We start from the raw sequence: 19,661 nt of genomic DNA on the forward strand, positions 1-19,661 counted from the left end.
AACACGTGGCTATTACAAAACAAAGCTTTCAGTGTAGTCGAAGTACACAGACAAAATCCCGCTGGGCCAGCTGGACTTGGCCCAACTAGCCCGCGGAGAGTATTCAACAACGAACAACGGCGGACCTAGGCCGTTGTCCCCGAGGCTGCCGTCGCTGTCCCCAGCGTGCAAAAGAGAAGGCGGCTCTCTCCACGACTCCACCCAGCGCCCGCTGCCCTATTTATCGCCCGAGAGTCCAGAGCCACCTGCCCCCAACCAAGAAAAAGAAAAAAGAGAGCCAGACGCAAAGGGGCGAGCCGGGGCGCACGCAGCAATTCCCATCTGCTCACCAACCCAAGGTATCTTCAATCAATCCCATCTTCTTCCTCATTGGTACCGTCTCGATCTCGGTTGATTCTTGCAAAATCTTAGCGGCCGTGAGAGCCGAGAGGCCTCTCGGCGCCGGCCAGAGTTGCCGGCGCCGACGGCGGCGCCCCTTGGCTCAGATCTGGTCTGGCCGCTCCGTCGCTGAGTCGAGCCCGTCATGGGTTGTGGTTACACTGGAACCCAATCCCAGTTTAGAAAAGCCAGACATGGAATGGCGATTACACCGGAATTCGGTTCTAGAAATCCCGTGGATCCACTACACCCAGCCACCCATATCTCTTTCTTTCTAATTCACTAGATATGAATCTTTGTTTTGGTTACTTCTATGTCTAATGGTCCACATAGTTGATGAAAATCAGATCAGCATACAGTCTTTTCCATATGCCTATGTATTAGTGCTCAAGATCTGGATCAATTTTGTGCTCTGCTAGTGTCTCATCAGCTGTTCTCTTGTTTTATTCAGTAGTCACTATCATTTTCGATTGGTCCTACACCTATTAATTGCAGTTCAGAATCCTTAAACTTGACTATTGCATGTTACCACTGTATACAAAATCTGATGAAAATCTGTTCCTACAGTTGGACATGGCATCAGCTGTTACCATCAGTTCAATCAGCGCGCAGGCCGCTTTGGTTTCAAAACCAAGGAATTATGGCAGCACAAGCTACAGCGGCTTAAAGGCATCACCATCTTCAGTTAGCTTCGAATCAGGAACGTCATTCCTGGGCAAGACCGCCTCTCTCCGGGCATCTGTCACCCCAAGGATTGTGCCAAAGGCAAAGTCTGGGTCTCAGATATCGCCTCAGGCATCTTACAAGGTGGCGGTGCTTGGTGCTGCTGGCGGCATCGGTCAGCCGCTGGGCCTGCTGATCAAGATGTCTCCTCTGGTCTCGGAGCTGCGCCTGTATGATATTGCCAATGTCAAGGGCGTCGCTGCCGATCTCAGCCACTGCAACACGCCTGCTCAGGTCATGGACTTCACTGGCCCCGCGGAGCTAGCTGACTGCTTGAAAGGCGTGGATGTTGTCGTCATCCCTGCGGGTGTCCCAAGGAAGCCAGGGATGACCCGTGATGACCTTTTTAACATCAATGCGGGCATCGTCAAGTCGCTTATTGAGGCTGTTGCAGACAATTGCCCTGAGGCCTTCATCCATATTATCAGCAACCCGGTCAACTCAACTGTGCCGATTGCTGCCGAGATTCTGAAGCAGAAGGGTGTCTACAACCCCAAGAAGCTCTTCGGGGTTTCCACCCTGGATGTTGTCAGAGCTAACACATTTGTAGCTCAGAAGAAGAACCTCAGCCTCATCGATGTTGATGTCCCAGTTGTTGGTGGCCATGCTGGGATCACGATTCTGCCTCTGTTGTCCAAGACTAGGCCTTCTGTCAGCTTCACGGACGAGGAAACTGAGCAGCTGACAAAGAGGATACAGAACGCTGGGACAGAGGTGGTGGAGGCGAAGGCTGGTGCTGGATCTGCTACTCTGTCCATGGCCTATGCTGCTGCCAGATTTGTCGAGTCATCACTCCGTGCAATGGCCGGTGATCCAGATGTTTATGAGTGCACGTATGTTCAGTCTGAGTTAACAGAGCTTCCATTCTTCGCGTCCAGAGTTAAGCTTGGGAAGGACGGTGTTGAGTCCATCATTTCCTCCGACCTGGAGGGAGTGACGGAGTACGAGGCCAAGGCGCTTGAGGCATTGAAGGCTGAGCTCAAGGCCAGCATCGAGAAGGGCATTGAGTTCGCGCACAAGCAGGGAGCTGCTGCATCTGTTTGAAGGGAGCAGAAGGGTGATTCCATCCATATGAAGAGAATAAAGGCAAACTAATTCCCCTTGTCTAGTTTTGCAGCCTAGAGTGTTGACATGTAGGTGTATGCCCTGGAGGAGGTATATTTCTCAATTGTTGGTCAGTTTCTTATGGTTTCAGTTTACATGAGGGTGTGAAGCCCCGAACTTGCTCTCTGTCCAGGGGCTTTGTCATGTATGACACATAAATTTTGGTCCTGTTCCATTGGCTTTTCTTGTAACTTGCTGAAGTTGACACACTGTGGAACAATAATAAAGTAGTTTCTTGATCGTTTCTTTGAATTTTTTGTGATGCTTACTATGTCCATGTGACAAGCTGTACTATGCGGTCACCATCAGGCTCCAGCTTTTGAAGGAACTGGCTCCTTGTGTCGTTTTGAATTATTTTATATTGATTGGTGAGTTTATGGAATTTGTTTTTGTCGCTTTTATTGATTGGAACGTCTTTGTGACATGGACGGCTGGAACCTAGCACATGTTTTGGTTTATTCCGAGCTCACAAAGAATACTTCAGCTGCCACTTGGCTGTTTTATCTTGTGCTCTTTAACATGAGAATTGAGTCTTTACTCCTGTACCCATTCCGCGGTTTGGTTGATAAGTAGTACAATTATTTTGCCATGTCCGCAACACAAGGAAGCTGTGTGCCACAAACCATAAGTCTTCCGTGTATTAGAGCATTTGCTTTGGAAAATTTTGTTTCCACTCTTGTTGATGAGAATAAACAATGTCTCTGCGAGATGGACTGCTTTTTTGGGGCATATGTTTTGGTAAATTTGGAGCTCTTAAGCTAGAATTTGCGTTCCTGAACAAATACTTTTTTTTTGAAACGAGGGCAAAAGCTTTGCCCATTCAGTGATTAAGAAAGGAGTTTACAGGAAAGTAAAAGTCTTAGACATATTACAAGTTCTACTCTCGCGGCATCAAATTACTCATACTTTTAGCACCCGCTATAACCCAAAGATTCACGTCTTTCTTGATCCTCTCGAAGACGACTTGTGTAGGTGCGCTTTTGTTCTTGAAAACTCTTCTCTCATTCCAAATCTCCCAAATGATGAGCATGGCGAGGGAAGCCATACCCTTGCGGTTTGGCCCCGATGATATCATGGTCCACCACTCCGGGAAGGAGAGGCCCGCCCAATTGTTGACATGAGAAGCCGAAATGTCAAACCCTTCTTTAACCTTGTCCCAAAGACGCAAGGTGAAGCGGCAATGTACAAGAAGGTGGTCGACGGATTCCGTGCATTGGTCACATAAGGAGCAATCCCCACAATTTGGCTAGCCTCGTTTTGCCAAGCGGTTCGCGGTCAAAATTCTATTTTGGAAAACAAGCCAAGTGAACAACTTAATCTCTGGTGGCGCCAACATTTTCCACATGGACTTGTGTAAGCTTGAGAAGGTGGAACCCAAAAATTGCAACTCGTTGGCGGACTTGGAAGAATAGTGGCCATTTTCGGTGAGCTTTCATGTAATGTCGTCCTAAAGGTTGTCATTTAGGTGGAAGTTATGTATGAGTCCCCATAGCTCCACAAATTGCGATAGGTGCTCCAAAGAAAAATCATCCCCCAAAGCAACTTTTTGCACCCAAGCATTGTTTCTTAGGGCATGAGCCACCTTCCAATTTTTGCGCTTGGAGGAGGCATAGATTAGCGGCGCAATTTCAATTATCTTTCTCCCATCAAGCCAAGGTGCATGCCAAAAAGGAGTCTTCATACCATTGCCAACCGTAATGGTCGTGGCGGCATAAAAAATGTCCATGCCTTGTTCCGAGCAAGGGTTAACGGAGCCCACCCAAATCTTGTTGGGTTCTTTCCACTCGAACCACGGCCATCTAAGATGAAGGGCCGTTGCGAACTTATCCGTATGAGTGATACCAAGGCCACCAAGCTTCTTTGGTCGACAAACTAACTCCCAATTGACCTTGCACTTGGCACCCGAAGTGTGATCGCAAGCGGACCAAAGGAAGGCTCTCTCAATCTTGTTGATGAAGGATATGGTGCTCGCCGGGATGGAGAGGGGTGTCATGTAGTATGTGGCTTGAGAAGCGATGACGGATTTAACCAAAGCGGCACGGCCGGCCATAGTAATGTAATTCCCATTCCAAGTGGGGAGTTTCCCGGCACACTTGTCATCACGGTGTTGGATATCTTTCCTTGTTAGGCCTCTCACCGTAAGAGGTAGCCCAAGGTAGCGTAGTGGGAAGGACTCTCTCTTGGCCGAAATATGTAGAAGGATGTCGTCAAGGTTAAGATTAGCACATCTTATTGACACAATGGAACTTTTATGGAAGTTTGTGCATAGACCGGTGACATTGCCGAAGTCATAGAGAATGTGTGCAAGGTTTTGTACGTCCTCTTTGAAAGGTGCAACAAAAATTGCAGCATCATCCGCATATAGAGAGGTGCGAAGTATGGAGCCTCTTCCCCGGAGCTTGTGTAGAAAATCATGGCCCATGGCTCTCTCCAAAATTTGTGCAAGAGTATCAATGGCAAGGACAAAAGGAAGTGGGGATAGAGGGTCTCCTTGTCGTAGACCCCGCCCATGACGTATGGGGTGGCCGGCCACACCATTGAGAAGCACCCGCGACGAGGCGGTGTTGAGTAGCGCGACAATCCAATTCCGGAAGCGGTCCGGGAATCCCATCTTGTCAAGAAGATCAAAGAGGTATCCCCATCGGATAGAATCAAAAGCCTTCCGGATGCCGAGCTTGAAGAGGAGGGTCGGGGTCTTGTTTTTGTGAAATCTCGTAGCAAGATTTTTGACATAAAGAAAGTTATCGTGGACGCTTCGTTTCTTGATGAAGGCGCTTTGAGCGTTTGATACAAGCTCATCCATGAGAGGCCATAACCGGTTTGCAAGCATCTTGGAGACAATCTTGGCAATGACATGAATCAAGCTAATAGATCAGAAACAATAGTCTTCGGGACTCCATGTAGTCGAACAATCTTCCTGAAAAACAGGTTAGCAATATGCGACGCATCGTCGCTTTTGTGGCAGGCAATAAAGTGTGACATTTTAGAAAATCTGTCCACTACCACAAATATAGAATCATGACCTCTTTTACTACGCGGCAAACCCAACACAAAATCCATACTAATATCTTCCCAAGGTGTAGTAGGTGCCGGTAACGGAGTATACAAACCGTGAGGCTTCAGCTTGGACTTGGACTTGTTGCAAGTAATGCACCTCTTCACATACCTGTCCACGTCCCGCCTCATCTTTGGCCAATAAAAATGATCAGCGAGCATGAGTAGCGTCTTCTCACGCCCAAAGTGACCCATCAAACCTCCAGCATGTGATTCCTGTAATATGAGCAAACGCACAGACGATTCTGGAACACATAGTTTGTTAGCTCTAAACAAGAATCCATCGTGTATGTGATACTTTTCCCATGTTTTACCCATAACACACAAGCGGTACGGTTCAGCAAAATCATGATCAGTCGCATATAAATCACATAACACCTCTAATCCAGGAATTTTAACATCAAGATGGGTTAATAGCATAGTCTTCCTAGATAGAGCATCAGCAACAATATTATCTTTTCCCTTCTTATGCTTAATAATGTATGGAAAAGACTCAATGAACTCAACCCACTTAGCAAGACGCATATGCAAAGTAGATTGGGCTTTCAGATATTTCAAAGCTTCATGATCAGAATGTATGATAAATTCTTTTGGCCACAAATAATGTTGCCAAACCTCAAGAACTCTAATTAAAGCATACAATTCTTTATCATATATTGGATAGTTCAACTTAGCACCAGAAAGTTTCTCGAAAAATATGCAATTGGGCGACCCTCTTGCATCAACACACCACCAATTCCAATACCACTAGCATCACATTCAATCTCAAATTGCTTATTGAAATCGGGAAGTGCAAGCAACGGTGCAGAAGTTAACAATCGTTTCAGTTCATCAAAAGCATGATCTTGGGCAACGCCCCACTCAAATGCAACACCCTTTTTAGTCAATTCATTCAAAGGTGCAGCAATAGTAGAAAAATTGGGCACAAAACGGCGATAAAACCCAGCTAGACCATGAAAACTTCTTACTTGACTCGCATTCATGGGAGTAGGCCAATTTTGAATAGCTTCAATTTTAGACACATCTACTTCTACTCCATGCTTAGAGACAACATAACCCAGAAACATGACCTTATCTTTGCAAAATGTGCACTTCTCAAGATTACCATAGAGTTTACTATCACGCAACACTTGCAAAACATGTCGAATATGTATAATATGATCAGATTCACTGTGGCTGTAGATTAATATGTCATCAAAATACACAACCACAAACTTGCCAATAAAATCACGCAAAACATGGTTCATCAGTCTCGTGAAAGTACTAGGTGCATTAGTTAAACCAAAAGGCATTACTAACCACTCATATAAACCAAATTTTGTTTTAAAGGCGGTTTTCCACTCATCCCCTTCTTTCATCCTAATTTGATGATAACCACTACGCAAATCAATTTTAGTGAAAACAGCAGCACCACTCAATTCATCTAACATATCCTCTAAACGGGGAATAGGGTGACGATATCGAATAGTAATGTTATTTATCGCTCTACAATCTACGCACATATGCCATGTACCATCTTTCTTAGGAACAAGAATAACAGGAACAGCACAAGGACTAAGGCTTATGCGGATATAACCTTTGTCGAGTAGCGCTTGTACTTGCTTCTGTATCTCCTTCGTCTCTTCGGGGTTCGTTCTATATGGTGCCCGATTGGGTAGCGAAGCTCCGGGGATCAAGTCAATTTGATGCTCAATACCTCGCAATGGTGGAAGTCCTGCGGGTACCTCGTCCGGAAACACGTCGCCAAATTCCTGCAAAACATTAGAAACACCAAGAGGAAGAGGGGTCATGTCGTTAGAAACCAAAACCGTACCCCTGTACAAGAGCACAAGACGCATGGCTGTAGGATCCTCACTAAATTCTCTCATGTCTTCTTTGGTGGCTAATGAGACTAAGGAATTCACTCTCTCACTTTTCGTTATATCACTCACAACATTACAATTCTCTCGCCTATCTAATGAAGCATCCTCCAAATTGACTTCAACTTTCTGACGAGACTCATTGACAATTTGCTGTGGTGTCATAGGCTGTAAATTGATTTTCTTGCCCTTGAACTACAAGTGATATGTATTAGCACGGCCATTGTGTTGCACAGAACGGTCATAGAGCCAAGGCCGTCCCAATAGTAGGTGACACACCGTCATAGGAACGACATCAAAATCAATGCAATCCTTATATGGTCCAATAGCAAACTCAACACGCACCATGTGGTTTACCTTCATCTCACCATTGTCGCTCAACCACTGAATATAGTATGGATGCGGGTGCGGTAGATACTTCAACTTCAGCTTGGTACATAACTCCTTGCTTGCTAAATTGCGGCAACTCCCGCCATCAATAATGACCTTGCAAGCCTTGTCAGGACCAACTAAAGCCTTTGTTTGGAACAAATTGCAGCGCTGAGTAGATGCACTAGGCAACACATTAAGAGCACGCTGCGACACAACAATGGTGCGAGCATCGGACGGATATGCATCTTCACCATCGGTGTCATAGTCATCATCGTCCGGAGCATTAGGATCAACATCATCTCCGAGTCTCGTATTCATTGTCCTCATTGATAATCATGACTTTGCGGTTAGGACAATCTCTCTTGAAGTGACCCTTGCCACCACATGTATGACAAACCATATCACGGTTACGCGCGGTGAGACACATTAGAGCCACTCGTACTTGCAGCAGATTCGGACTTCTTTGTGTTAGACACATTGGAGACCGGCTTACTAGGCGGAGTAGAATAAGGTGCGGAGCGCGTCGAAGGCGCCGGCGTCGAAGATGGGGCCGCGCGGGGTGTAAAACGCCCAGCTCCTGTAGCTCGACCTTTGATCTTTGCTTCGTCAGCCAACTGTGATTCAGCTTCTCTTGCATGATGTAACAACTGATTCATATTGGTGTAGCTGTAGTAACGAACAATGCCTTTGATATCATACTTCAAACCGTTGAGGAAACGTTGCATTATCATCTCAAAAGACTCACGGACATGGCCACGCTGCATAAGCATCTCCATCTCCATGTAGTATTCATCCACAGTCTTCACACCTTGTCTCAATAGAGTCAGCTTATCATATATATTCCGCAAGTAATTTGTAGGCACAAAGCGAGAAGTCATTGCCTCCTTCATGGTACGCCATGTGCGTATAGGCTGCTCACCATCCTCGTCTCGATTACGAACAAAAGCATCCCACCAACGCAAAGCGTAGCCATCAAACTCGGAAGAAGCAAGTTTAATCTTCCGGTCTTCAGTATAATGTGGATGTAAGCTCCAGAACTTCTCAATCTTGAGCTCCCAAGTGAGGTATTCTTCAACATCAGCTCCTTCTTCAAACTTGGGGATAGAAAACTTGGGCTTACCCAACCCATCCTCCTCATCTTGTCCACGACCATTGCGGCCAAGTGGAACCCAACCACGAGGACGATGACCACGTGGCGCATCACGAGCATTGTGTGCGTCATCTTGAAGCTCAGGATCTTCGTCATCTTCTTGTTGTTGTTGCGCGGTCAAATTCTCAACAGCCAAACGCAAATCAGCAAGACTGCGTTGTACATCCGTCATTTGATCTTGCATTGTAGTGACGGTCACATGAGTAGCATCCAGCTTTTGGGAGATCTCTTCAACCTTCCCATTAAGCACATCGTCCTGAGCGCGGAATTCACGCCGCATCTCATTACGAAGAGCCTCATACTCTCTCCATGTGATGATATCGGCAGCACTCTTGTTTTCCTGGTTAACAAGTTTATGATCACTAGCAGACATCGTTAGTAGATTAGTGCACTAAATCAAAAATATATGGTGGTACTCTCACAACTCACTCAAAACTGATAAGAAAAGGAGATCTTACCGTTCCAAAGTAAATTAGTGTTGCTTACCACTTGTAGTAACAACTAGTGCACGGATGTAGCGAAGCGAATATCAAGGGTATAAGAACAAATCACACGACAAAGCAGTGTATATGTGGGGCTGTAGGTAGGCTACCTATGTGCACCAATAACAAGCTCTAGCGATGACCGTAGACAACCAATGATACTCACACAAGGCGATATAATGGGGCAATGCAACTATATGTGGAAAAAGGTTGCAATGCACAAGAGAGACGCTAGCAAAGCTCAACGAGACAGGCACAAGATTGCTCAACTACGGGTGCAGTAAAGTAAACTTAGGCCTTCACTTGATTCAACTAGCACAACACTTTTCTTTTTGGATTTTTCTTTTTGTAGAACACACGCAGCTATGTAACTCTTTTTGCTTCTTTTCAAAAATTTTTTTGACACAACTCCTTGATAACACGGCCAACAGAAATATGCAAAGCACCGATAACCTAACGAGCAGCCTGTCGAGCGGTAAAACTAGTCTCTTCTGGGGAAGTTCCTAGTCACTTTATATCGAAAGGCTGTGGCTATGGTTGGGAACACGCACACTGTACGCTATGTGGACTCGGAGTAACAAAAACTGACACAATATGATAAACTAGATGATAGAGAAAACACAAACCCTAACAATACTAGATGGAAAGAAAAGATACGCAAAAACAACTATGAAAAGCAACTAAAACTTGAAATTAGTGCAATCTAAGGCTATGGCAACCCTAACCCTAACTTTTTATGGCTTTTTCTGGATAGGAAAACACTCACAACTCAACTATGGGGTGGATTGTGGATGGCTTACCGAGGAAAACTGGAAATCTGATACCAAGATGATACATAAGTAATAGGACTTAGACAGTATAAAGTTCTCATCAATCAAAGTACCGTTTAGAAACAAGTTCACCTGTTGTTTAACTAGCTTCGCACGAGCCCTTGTAATTGGTCCAATCCGAACTTCATTGGACTTGAGCTTCACAGCAGGTTCATCTTCATTTATCAATGACGGAGGTAGTGGTGTAGTAGGGATGTCCTCATCATCGGTAGTCGGAGATCTCCTCGGCGTCGTCCTTCTTTGGCAACAAAGCGATGTTCGCGGAGTTGAGCCAATGGAAATTTTCAACATGTAGGTTCCCAAAAAGTTGGACAACGTTCAAAACCTCAAATCTTATAGTCTCCCAACATCTCTTGAAAAAATGCCCGGTGAAGCCATCTGATACGTCTCAAACGTATCTATAATTTCTTATGTTCCATGCTACTTTTATGATGATACTCACATGTTTTATACACATTATATGTCATTATTATGCATTTTCCGGCACTAACCTATTGACGAGATGCCGAAGAGCCGATTGTTGTTTTCTGCTGTTTTTGGTTTCAGAAATCCTAGTAAGGAAATATTCTCGGAATTGGACGAAATCAACGCCCAGGGTCTTATTTTTCCACGAAGCTTCCAGAAGACCGAAAGGATCACGAAGTGGGGCGACGGGGCGCCGCCACACTAGGGCCGCGCGGCCTAAGGGGGGCCCGCGCCGCCCTAGAGTGTGGGGCCCCTGTCAGCCCTCCGACTCCGCCCTTCCGCCTACTTAAAGCCTTCGTCGCGAAACCCCCAGTACCGAGAGCCACGATACGGAAAACCTTCCAGAGACGCCGCCGCCGCCAATCCCATCTCGGGGGATTCAGGAAGATCGCCTCCGGCACCTCGCCGGAGAGGGGAATCATCTCCCGGAGGTCTCTTCATCACCATGATCGCCTCCGGATCGATGTGTGAGTAGTTCACCCCCGGACTATGGGTCCATAGCAGTAGCTAGATGGTTGTCTTCTCCTCATTGTGCTATCATGTTAGATCTTGTGAGCTGCCTATCATGATCAAGATCATCTATTTGTAATGCTACATGTTGTGTTTGTTGGGATCCGATGAATATTGAATACTATGTCAAGTTGATTATCAATCTATCATATATGTTGTTTATGTTCTTGCATGCTCTCCGTTGCTAGTAGAGGCTCTGGCCAAGTTGATACTTGTAACTCCAAGAGGGAGTATTTATGCTCGATAGTGGGTTCATGCCTCCATTGAATCTGGGACAGTGACGGAAAGTTCTAAGGTTGTGGATGTGTTGTTGCCACTAGGGATAAAACATCGATGCTTTGTCTAAAGATATTTGTGTTGATTACATTACGCACAATACTTAATGCAATTGTCTGTTGTTTGCAACTTAATACCGGAAGGGGTTCGGATGATAACCTCGAAGGTGGACTTTTTAGGCATAGATGCATGCTTGGATAGCGGTCTATGTACTTTGTCGTAATGCCCCGATTAAATCTCATAGTACTCATGATGATATATGTATGTGCATTGTTATGCCTTCTTTATTTGTCAATTGCCCAACTGTAATTTGTTCACCCAACATGCTATTTATCTTATGGGAGAGACACCACTAGTGAACTGTGGACCCTGGTCCATTCTTTACATCTGAAATACAATCTATCGCAATTGTTCTTTATCGTTCTTCGCAAACAAACATCATCTTCCACACTATACATCTAATCCTTTGTTTACGAGCAAGCCGGTGAGATTGACAACCTCACCGTTACGTTGGGGCAAAGTACTTTGATTGTGTTGTGCAGGTTCCACGTTGGCGCCGGAATCCCCGGTGTTGCGCCGCACTACACTCCGCCACCAACAACCTTCACGTGTTCCTTGACTCCTACTGGTTCGATAACCTTGGTTTCTTACTGAGGGAAAACTTGCTGCTGTGCGCATCACACCTTCCTCTTGGGGTTCCCAATGTGGTCCCTAACCTCAAGATCTCACTGGAGAAGCTCAAGAACAGAGAAGGCAAAGCTCGAACGAGAGAGAGAGTTTGCGTCGCGTTCAACAACTTGCGACTTTTCTGATTGTATTTTCTTTCTCTTATTCTAATTACAACGCACACGATCTGTGATCCACTACGTCCGTGCCATCCCACGAACGGACCAAGTCATGCGTAAGAAGCGCTCCGAGTTTGTTAAGCAAAACGAGGAGCGTGTCTACCGTCGAAACCGACGAAAACAGGAAAATTCAGAAAGCAAGTAAACTAAAACCCTATGTTGCGTCCGGTTTATTCAACAAACTCCCCTAAGCCGGATGCAGCACGATTACTACACCTCCACGATGTTGATCTTCTCACGCAGCGAGCTGAAACTCGACACGCCCAAGTGCCTTGGTGAAAATGTCGGCGAGCCGACCAACCGTGCCGATGTAAGAGACAATCACGGCTTCATTTTCCACGCAGTCCCGAATGTAATGGTACCTTGTATCGATGTGCTTGCTCCTGTCGTGATGAACTGGGTTATTGCGGAGCTGAATCGCGGCTTTGTTGTCCACGTTCGGGTTGGCGACGAGAGGATCAACTCCTAGCGGATCGCCCGACAATCGCCCAAGCCAAACTCCTTGGCATGCCGCAGTGGCTGCGGCGACATATTCCGACTCACATGATGACAGCGAAACTCCTCGCCGCTTCCGACACTCGCCACGATACCGGACGGTTGCCGAAGAAGAAGAGAGTCCCGCTGGTACTCTTCCGATCATCCAAATCACCGGCCAGGTCCGCGTCACCGTATCCCACCAACTCTGCGACGCCGGCGGAGGTGGAGTAGCGACAGCCAATGTTCGGGGTCCCCGCTATATAGCGGAGAAGATGCTTCACCATGCTCGGATGCTCCGTCGTGGGAGCCTCCATAAACCTCGCTCGCCATGCCGACGCTGAAACCGATGTCGGGTCGCGTATGGACAAGGTAGCGGAGACCGCCCACTATGCTCCGGTACATGGTGGCGTCGACCGGTGGATTTGAGCTGTACTTGGACAGCTTTAGTCGAGGCTCCATAGGGTACCGGACGCCGTTGCGGCCGCCCATTCCAGCCTTTTCAAGGAGCTTGCTTGCAAAAGCTGTTTGCTTCGAGTGATGAGTCCCGGTGCCCGGCTCACCTCAATGCCGAGGTACAACGCAAGCAGCCCGAGGTCACTCATTTTGAATCTGCTGCACATCTCTTGTTTGAACCGACCGATCGCTGCCTTGCTTGCACCGGTCACGATCGGATCATCCACGTACACCCCGAGGAGAAGCCGATCATCCTTCTCACCTCGGGTGTAAACAGCATTCTCTCGAAGCACTTCGCTTGAATCCAAGAGCCACCGCAACGAGTGAAGTTTCTTGTTCCAGTGCTCTAGGTGCTTGACGGAGGCCATATAAAGCTCCGTGCGGACGCATCACCTTGCTAGAGTTTGCTCCGTCGATGAAACCCGGCGGCCGGCACACATATACTTCCTCGCCCAGCTCCCCGTTCGGAAACGCAGTCTTTACATCCATGTGATGTACCTCCCACTCGAAATTGTGCAGCCATGGCGAGAAGGAGGCGTACAGAATCTAGTCGCGCAACCGGGGCAAAAACCTCATCGAAATCAATTCCCGGGCGCCGCACGTACCCTTTGCCACAAGCCCGGCCTTGTGCTTCGAACACGACCGTCGGCGTCTCGCTTCAGCTTGTATACCCACTTCGGACCTATGGGTTTCTGACCTGGAGGGAGGTCCATCATCGTCCATGTTTCATTCTCCTCAATGGACGCGAGCTCGTCGCGCATCGCCGCCCTCCACGCTTCTTCGGCCTCGGCTTCGGCAAGAGTGACGAGCTCACCGGATGGCGTGAGCGATGAGTCGCTCCGTCCTTCCAGGATTGTCCGCGTCGGGATCATACAAGTCCGGGACGCGGCGGTAGCGGTGCACCACGTCATCATCGTCCTCGGCGTCCGGGTCATCCTCATTTGCCGGTGGTGGCGATACGAACTCCACCGTCCGCCGTGGCTGCGGAACAGCGGAGGTTGATGCATACGATGACGGCGGCGTTGCGGGTGTAGGAGCCATCGTTGGTGTTCTTGGCTGAGTCGCCGCGGTTGAGGGCGAAGGAGTCACGGACGGTGGAGGTTCGAGCAGCCTCTCCGGCAGCCGAGGATGGTGGTTGCGGTAGCACCCAACTGTCAACGGCGAGAGTGCTGCCGTCATGCTCCCCCCAGTCCCAAGCTCTGGTCTCATCGAACACCACGTCCCGAGACACGTGAACCCTCTTCTTGGCAGGGTCGTAGAGCCGATACGATTTGCCGCCAGGCTCGTAGCCTAGCATGACCATAGGTCTGCTCCGATCGTCCGGCTTCTTGAGGCCCGGCCTCGTCTCCTTCGCGAATGCCCTGCAGCCAAACACACGCAGGAAATGCACGCTTGGCTTCACCCCATACCAGGCCTCATGAGGTGTTCGTCCATCGAGACTGCGTGTCACAGACCTGTTCAACACGAACACGGCCGTGTGCGCCGCTTCCCCCCAGAATTTGGCCGGAACACCCATCCCCTTGAGCATGCACCTTATCGCGCCCACCACCGTCCGGTTGCGACGCTCGACCACTCCATTCCGTTGCGGGGAGTATGGAGCGGTGAGATGGCGCTTGATCCCTAGATCGGCGCACCATTCGGCCGAGCTCCGTCGCCGTGAACTCCCTCCGCGGTCCGTCCGCGGAACCCGCAGGGGCGCCGTGACTCCGGCTCCGCTTGTGCCTTGAACCGCCGTATCGCCGTTGAGGCCTCGTCCTTGGTCTTCGGCAGGTATAGCCACATGAGCCTACTGAAATCGTCCACGAGGAGAAGGAAATAGCGGTTGCCTCCCTCCGTCGTTGGCGATATTGGCCCGCATAGATCGGCGTGTACTAGCTCCAGAGGCTCGGTGGCACGAAACTTGGCCACGGAAGGGAAGGGTGCACGACGATGCTTGCCCACCAGGCATGCCTCGCACATCCGCTCGACGTGGGAGATTGTGGGCATGCCACGGACCATGTCCCTCTTGGACAACTTCCGCGAGCCTCGAAACTCGGTGCCCGAAACGAGCGTGCCGGAGCCGGGCTATGTCGTCGACGTGAGCTGCTAGGCATATCGGCTTCACGATCCGCAACCGCACAATGTACAGCTCTGTTCCGTGCCCTTGGCACCTTTGCAATGAGCTTGCGTTCCGTGTCACGGATGGTCATGAAGCCATGCTCAACGTGCGTGGGACAGCCGATCTCGTCAAGCTGCCCAATGCTCACGATATTGGACTTCAGCTTGGGAATCCAGTAGACCGCGGTGAGCGCCCGGTGTCGCTCGTCATCGATGGCAAAGAGCACTGTGCCGCGCCCGTGGATGTCGACGACGGAACCGTCGCCAAAACGCACCTTGCCAGTGATGCGCTTGTCCAGCTCGGAGAAGACATCCTCTTCGCCCGTCATGTGATTCGAAGCTCCCGTATCGAGGTACCACGAGGCGTCGAGGTCGCCCGAATCGCGGCGAAGTTCGACTCGCGCCCGCTCCTCATTGAGGAAGACTTGCTCCCCCATGGGCGCGGCGGCCACGGCTGTTGCCGCGGGCACCACAGCCTTTCCTGACGCCACGACCTCGGTGACGGCAGAGTCGAGCTCGATCACAGTGGCCATGAAGACGCTATGATCGCCGTCGTCTTCCTGCACGAGGTGGGCGGCCTTGGCGGCCTCATCACGCTTTTTCTTCCGGCAATCACGAGCCCAATGCCCCTTCTTCTTGCAGTAGCGACACTTGTCCCGATCCTCATCGGCGGCTTCCCCGCCCTGGACTGGGGTTTTGGTCCCGCGGCGACCCGGTCTTGCGAGGCGCGTTGTTCACGCCGCGATCACGGCCACCGCCCGATCCGCTCGAACCGGAGCCGCCGCTCCGATTCTGCTTCCTCTTCTCCTCCCACCGTTGTTCGGTGAGCAGGAGTTGCCCGCCGGAGTCGGTCTGGTCTCCTTCCAGACGTTCCTCTACGGCGCGCAGGTGGCCAACGACCTCCTCGACAGTGAGGGTCGCTGGATCCATGAGCGTCTCCATGCTGAAGGCAATCTGCACGAAGTTTTTGGGAACGACAGACAGAAACTTTCTGACTACCTTCTCCTCGTCGCAGGCATCGCCAAGTGACCGCATGGTGGCGGCGAGATTGGAGATGCGGAGGCCGAAGTCCTCGACGCGTTCCCCTTGGTTGAAGGAGATCGTCTCGAACTCCGTCCTCAACCGCCGCACGCGCGTGTCACGCACGCGGTCGGTTCCTTGGTGCTGCACCCGTATGGCCTCCCACGCGGCCCTCGCGGAGCCTTTGCTTATCAGCATTGGGTGCATCTCCTCCGGGGTGGAGCGCAGCAGCGCCGCCAGGGCCTGCTTGTCCTCCCGGCGCGAGATGGCGACGTCCTCGATCGCGTCCCAGAGTGAGGCTGCTTGCATGTTTACCTCCATGACCATGGCCCAGTTGGTGTAGCCGCCGCGCTTGAGCATCGGGAAGACGAGGCCCGCGCCGCTGCCGCCGCCGCCACCCACCTCCCGGATCACCTCCCGTTGGACGACGACCTCCCCGCCGCCATGCCGAGCCCGGCTCCGTCCCCGGCTCAGCGATCGCCGTCGCTGATCTGCCGGAGGAGGGTCTGCGACGTGCGCCGCTGATTCGGTGGAGGTGGAGTCGGAGCCGTGCGCCGGTCACCCGACATCTTCCAGTCCCGCTCCGATACCAATTGTGGTCCCTAACCTCAAGATCTCACTCGGAGAAGCTCAAGAACGAGAGAAGGCAAAGCTCGAACGAGAGAGAGAGTTTGCGTCGCGTTCAACAACTTGCGACTTTTCTGATTGTATTTTCTTTCTCTTATTCTAATTACAACGCACACGATCTGTGATCCACTACGTCCGTGCCATCCCACGAACGGACCAAGTCATGCGTAAGAAGCGCTCCGAGTTTGTTAAGCAAAACGAGGAGCGTGTCTACTGTCGAAACTGACGAAAACAGGAAAATTCAGAAAGCAGTAAACTAAAACCCTATGTTGCGTCTGGTTTATTCAACACCCAACGGACGTGTGTCTTACACGCAATCACCATCCGGCCCCGGGGCTTTGTCACCGGGCAATTGGTTGATGGCCAATTTGACTTCTTCTTCGGTGAAAGGATCTCCAAGCGAACGTAAATCCGTTGGAGGAAAAATGAGCTCCGCCCAGTTGAAGTCGTGGCTACTAGGTTCCCCTCTACTCATCACCGTTTGGAAGTGCTGTAGATGATTTTCTCTTTTTCATCATGCCCCGTTACCCAACCATTGTTTTGCTTAAGCCGATGGATGTGATTCTTCCTTCTCCTAGCATTGACCCGTATATGGAAGAATTTGGTGTTGGCATCTCCCTCTTTGATGTTAGCAATCTGCGCACATTGCTTTTTTCTAGCTCTCTCCACCACGGCAAGTGCAATCACCTTCTTCTTCAACCGAGCGTGAAGGTCAACCTCCTCCGGGTAAAGTCGTCTTGCCTTTTGGGCCAAATCAAAATGGAGGATGACAAGGAGGGCCGCGTGTAACAACACCTTTGTGTTGGAATAAATGCCCTTCCCCCATCTTCGTAGGCATTTTCCGGTTTCCTTCATCTTGTGGAAGAGGATTTGGCAAGGTTCCGTGTGGAGTCGGTACGATTGTACCCATTCCAGGGTTTCGTGCAACTTTTGTGGCGTGTGGATGACACAAGGGGGTTGTGAACCACCAAACTTAAGTCTTCGGTGTAATGAGATAGGGATCTGTGATCATCTCAACTTCATTTGCTGCCTGATATCAGGTTTTAGCTCCATTATGCCAATCTACGAAACTGCTGGCAGCATTCAGATATTTTGCAGACATCGACCGTGGTCTGAATGTATGAACACCAAACAGTGTTCACTGTTATCTGTTGATCTCTGAATATGAAATCGGCTCCACATGTTTACACAAATTTCTTGATATACATAGCCTTCGTTAAAATCACGAACTCCTGATTCCTGAACTTGGCTAAATGACTCATGGAATTAAGAGAAAATCAGCAGCACATGATCGGACATGCCCCCTCAGTTTATTCTGCAAGGGAAGAACAAATGAATAGCTACAAATCAAACCCGCAACGATACGACTCCTTGGATCGGTGTAGGATCAGTCTATGTGAGAAGCTGTACTATGTGGTCACCATCAGGTTCCAGTTCTCGAAGGAACTGGCCCGTGCCTCCCTTTGTCGTTTTAAAGTGTGTTATATTGATTGGTGACTTTATGGAAAATTTCTTTGTCACTTTTATTGATGGGAACGTCCTTGTGAGATGGACGGCTGGAACCTAGCATATGTTATAGCTGATTCCTAGTTCACAAAGAATACTTCACCTGCAACTTGGCTGTTATGTCTTAGTGCTCTTGACAATAAATATAAGCCTTTTTTAGAAAGCTGTTTTACTTTGGAAGGAATACATGAGAATGGAGTCGCTACTGGTGTACCCATTCCACGGTTTGGTTGACATGTACAGGTTTCTTGGCGTTTTGACATCACAAGGAAGCTGTGTACTACCAATCCTAATAGGGCAGTTGTTTTGGAAAATTCTGTTGTCACTCGATGGGAACGTCTCTGTGAGATGGACTGCTTGAAGCGGGCATATGTTTTGGTAAATTCAAAGCTCATTAAGAAAGATACCTCAGCTTGCATTTGGCTGTTCTGTATTACGCTCTTCAACAATATTTTGAACGCGACAATGAGAATGGAGTCGGTTTTTTTTTTTCCGAGGGAAATGAAGCATGTACTAGTGTACCCATTCGACGGTTTCGTTGACAGATGCAACTTTTTTTGCGTGTCGATGATACAAGGAAGCTGTGAACCACCAAAGCCTGATATCAGGTTTTGTATCTGTTTTCTGAAAGTTATGGATGGTATGCACTTGTATCTTTGGTAAATTCGGAGCACATAAAGAACGGAAAGACACTTTAGCTAGAATTTGGCTGATTTATCTTGTGCTCTTGAACAGTACTGAGAATGGAGTCAGTACTAGATGGACCTAGCGCGCTTTGCTGCGCCGTTTTTGCTACCGAGATCGTAGAAACCCACCACACAAACCCTGTCGTTTAACCACTGCCAAATTTCAAGACCTTCTATGGTTCAAACTGTTACTTCAATACTGGCCAATTTCACAACCTTCCATGAATTTGTCTGGTAGACCTTTTTAACAAACTATGTTATTCAGCGATCAGGCCTGCTATAAGGCATGCCAAAAGATAACCAACACTTCATGATTTATACTAAACTTACATGGGGACGAATTTGTGATACATCGATACAGAGATCCAGAAATAACTCAAGGTAATAGCAGAAACAACATAGAATCTAGAAACAACTTGGTCTACAAAATGGCCATGACAAAAAGAACAACTCATGTGAACTTCAAAGAATTTTACCAAAAAAAATCTGGTTGTTACTTCTAGCGAGTCTTCTTAAAAAATACTAATGTTGTTTTAGATTTTCTGAGATACTATTGATTCTCTTGCAGAACATACATGAACTAAACTACCCGTTGTTATTTGAAAATAGTCTAGAATGATCTTAATATCCAACTACATTGCAGTTGCAGCCACAGGTAAATAAATGGATAGTGCTTGTGTACCAGATATGCATCTGCCATAAAAATGAGATAGTAAAGGCTTAGATGGTTGTCACCAATAAGAAGTC

At 48.6% G+C, this 19,661-nt stretch overlaps 1 protein-coding gene across 1 annotated transcript; it reads left to right on the top strand.

The window, feature by feature from the left end:
• Nucleotides 1-219: 219 nt before the first annotated feature.
• On the top strand, nt 220-2,457 carry LOC124682638 (malate dehydrogenase, chloroplastic-like). The gene is made up of 2 exons (XM_047217291.1): nt 220-338; nt 946-2,457. Exon 2 carries the CDS (start codon nt 952-954, stop codon nt 2,143-2,145), a length of 1,194 nt encoding a protein of 397 aa, XP_047073247.1. The 5' UTR covers nt 220-338; nt 946-951; the 3' UTR covers nt 2,146-2,457.
• Nucleotides 2,458-19,661: the final 17,204 nt, after the last annotated feature.

This window comes from Lolium rigidum, chromosome 1 (assembly GCF_022539505.1).
Source record: "Lolium rigidum isolate FL_2022 chromosome 1, APGP_CSIRO_Lrig_0.1, whole genome shotgun sequence".
Classification (NCBI taxonomy): Eukaryota; Viridiplantae; Streptophyta; class Magnoliopsida; order Poales; family Poaceae; genus Lolium; species Lolium rigidum.

Bases quoted from the DNA above. Each gene is read 5' to 3' on its own strand.
- LOC124682638 (XM_047217291.1), top strand. From the start codon at position 952: ATGGCATCAGCTGTTACCATCAGTTCAATCAGCGCGCAGGCCGCTTTG.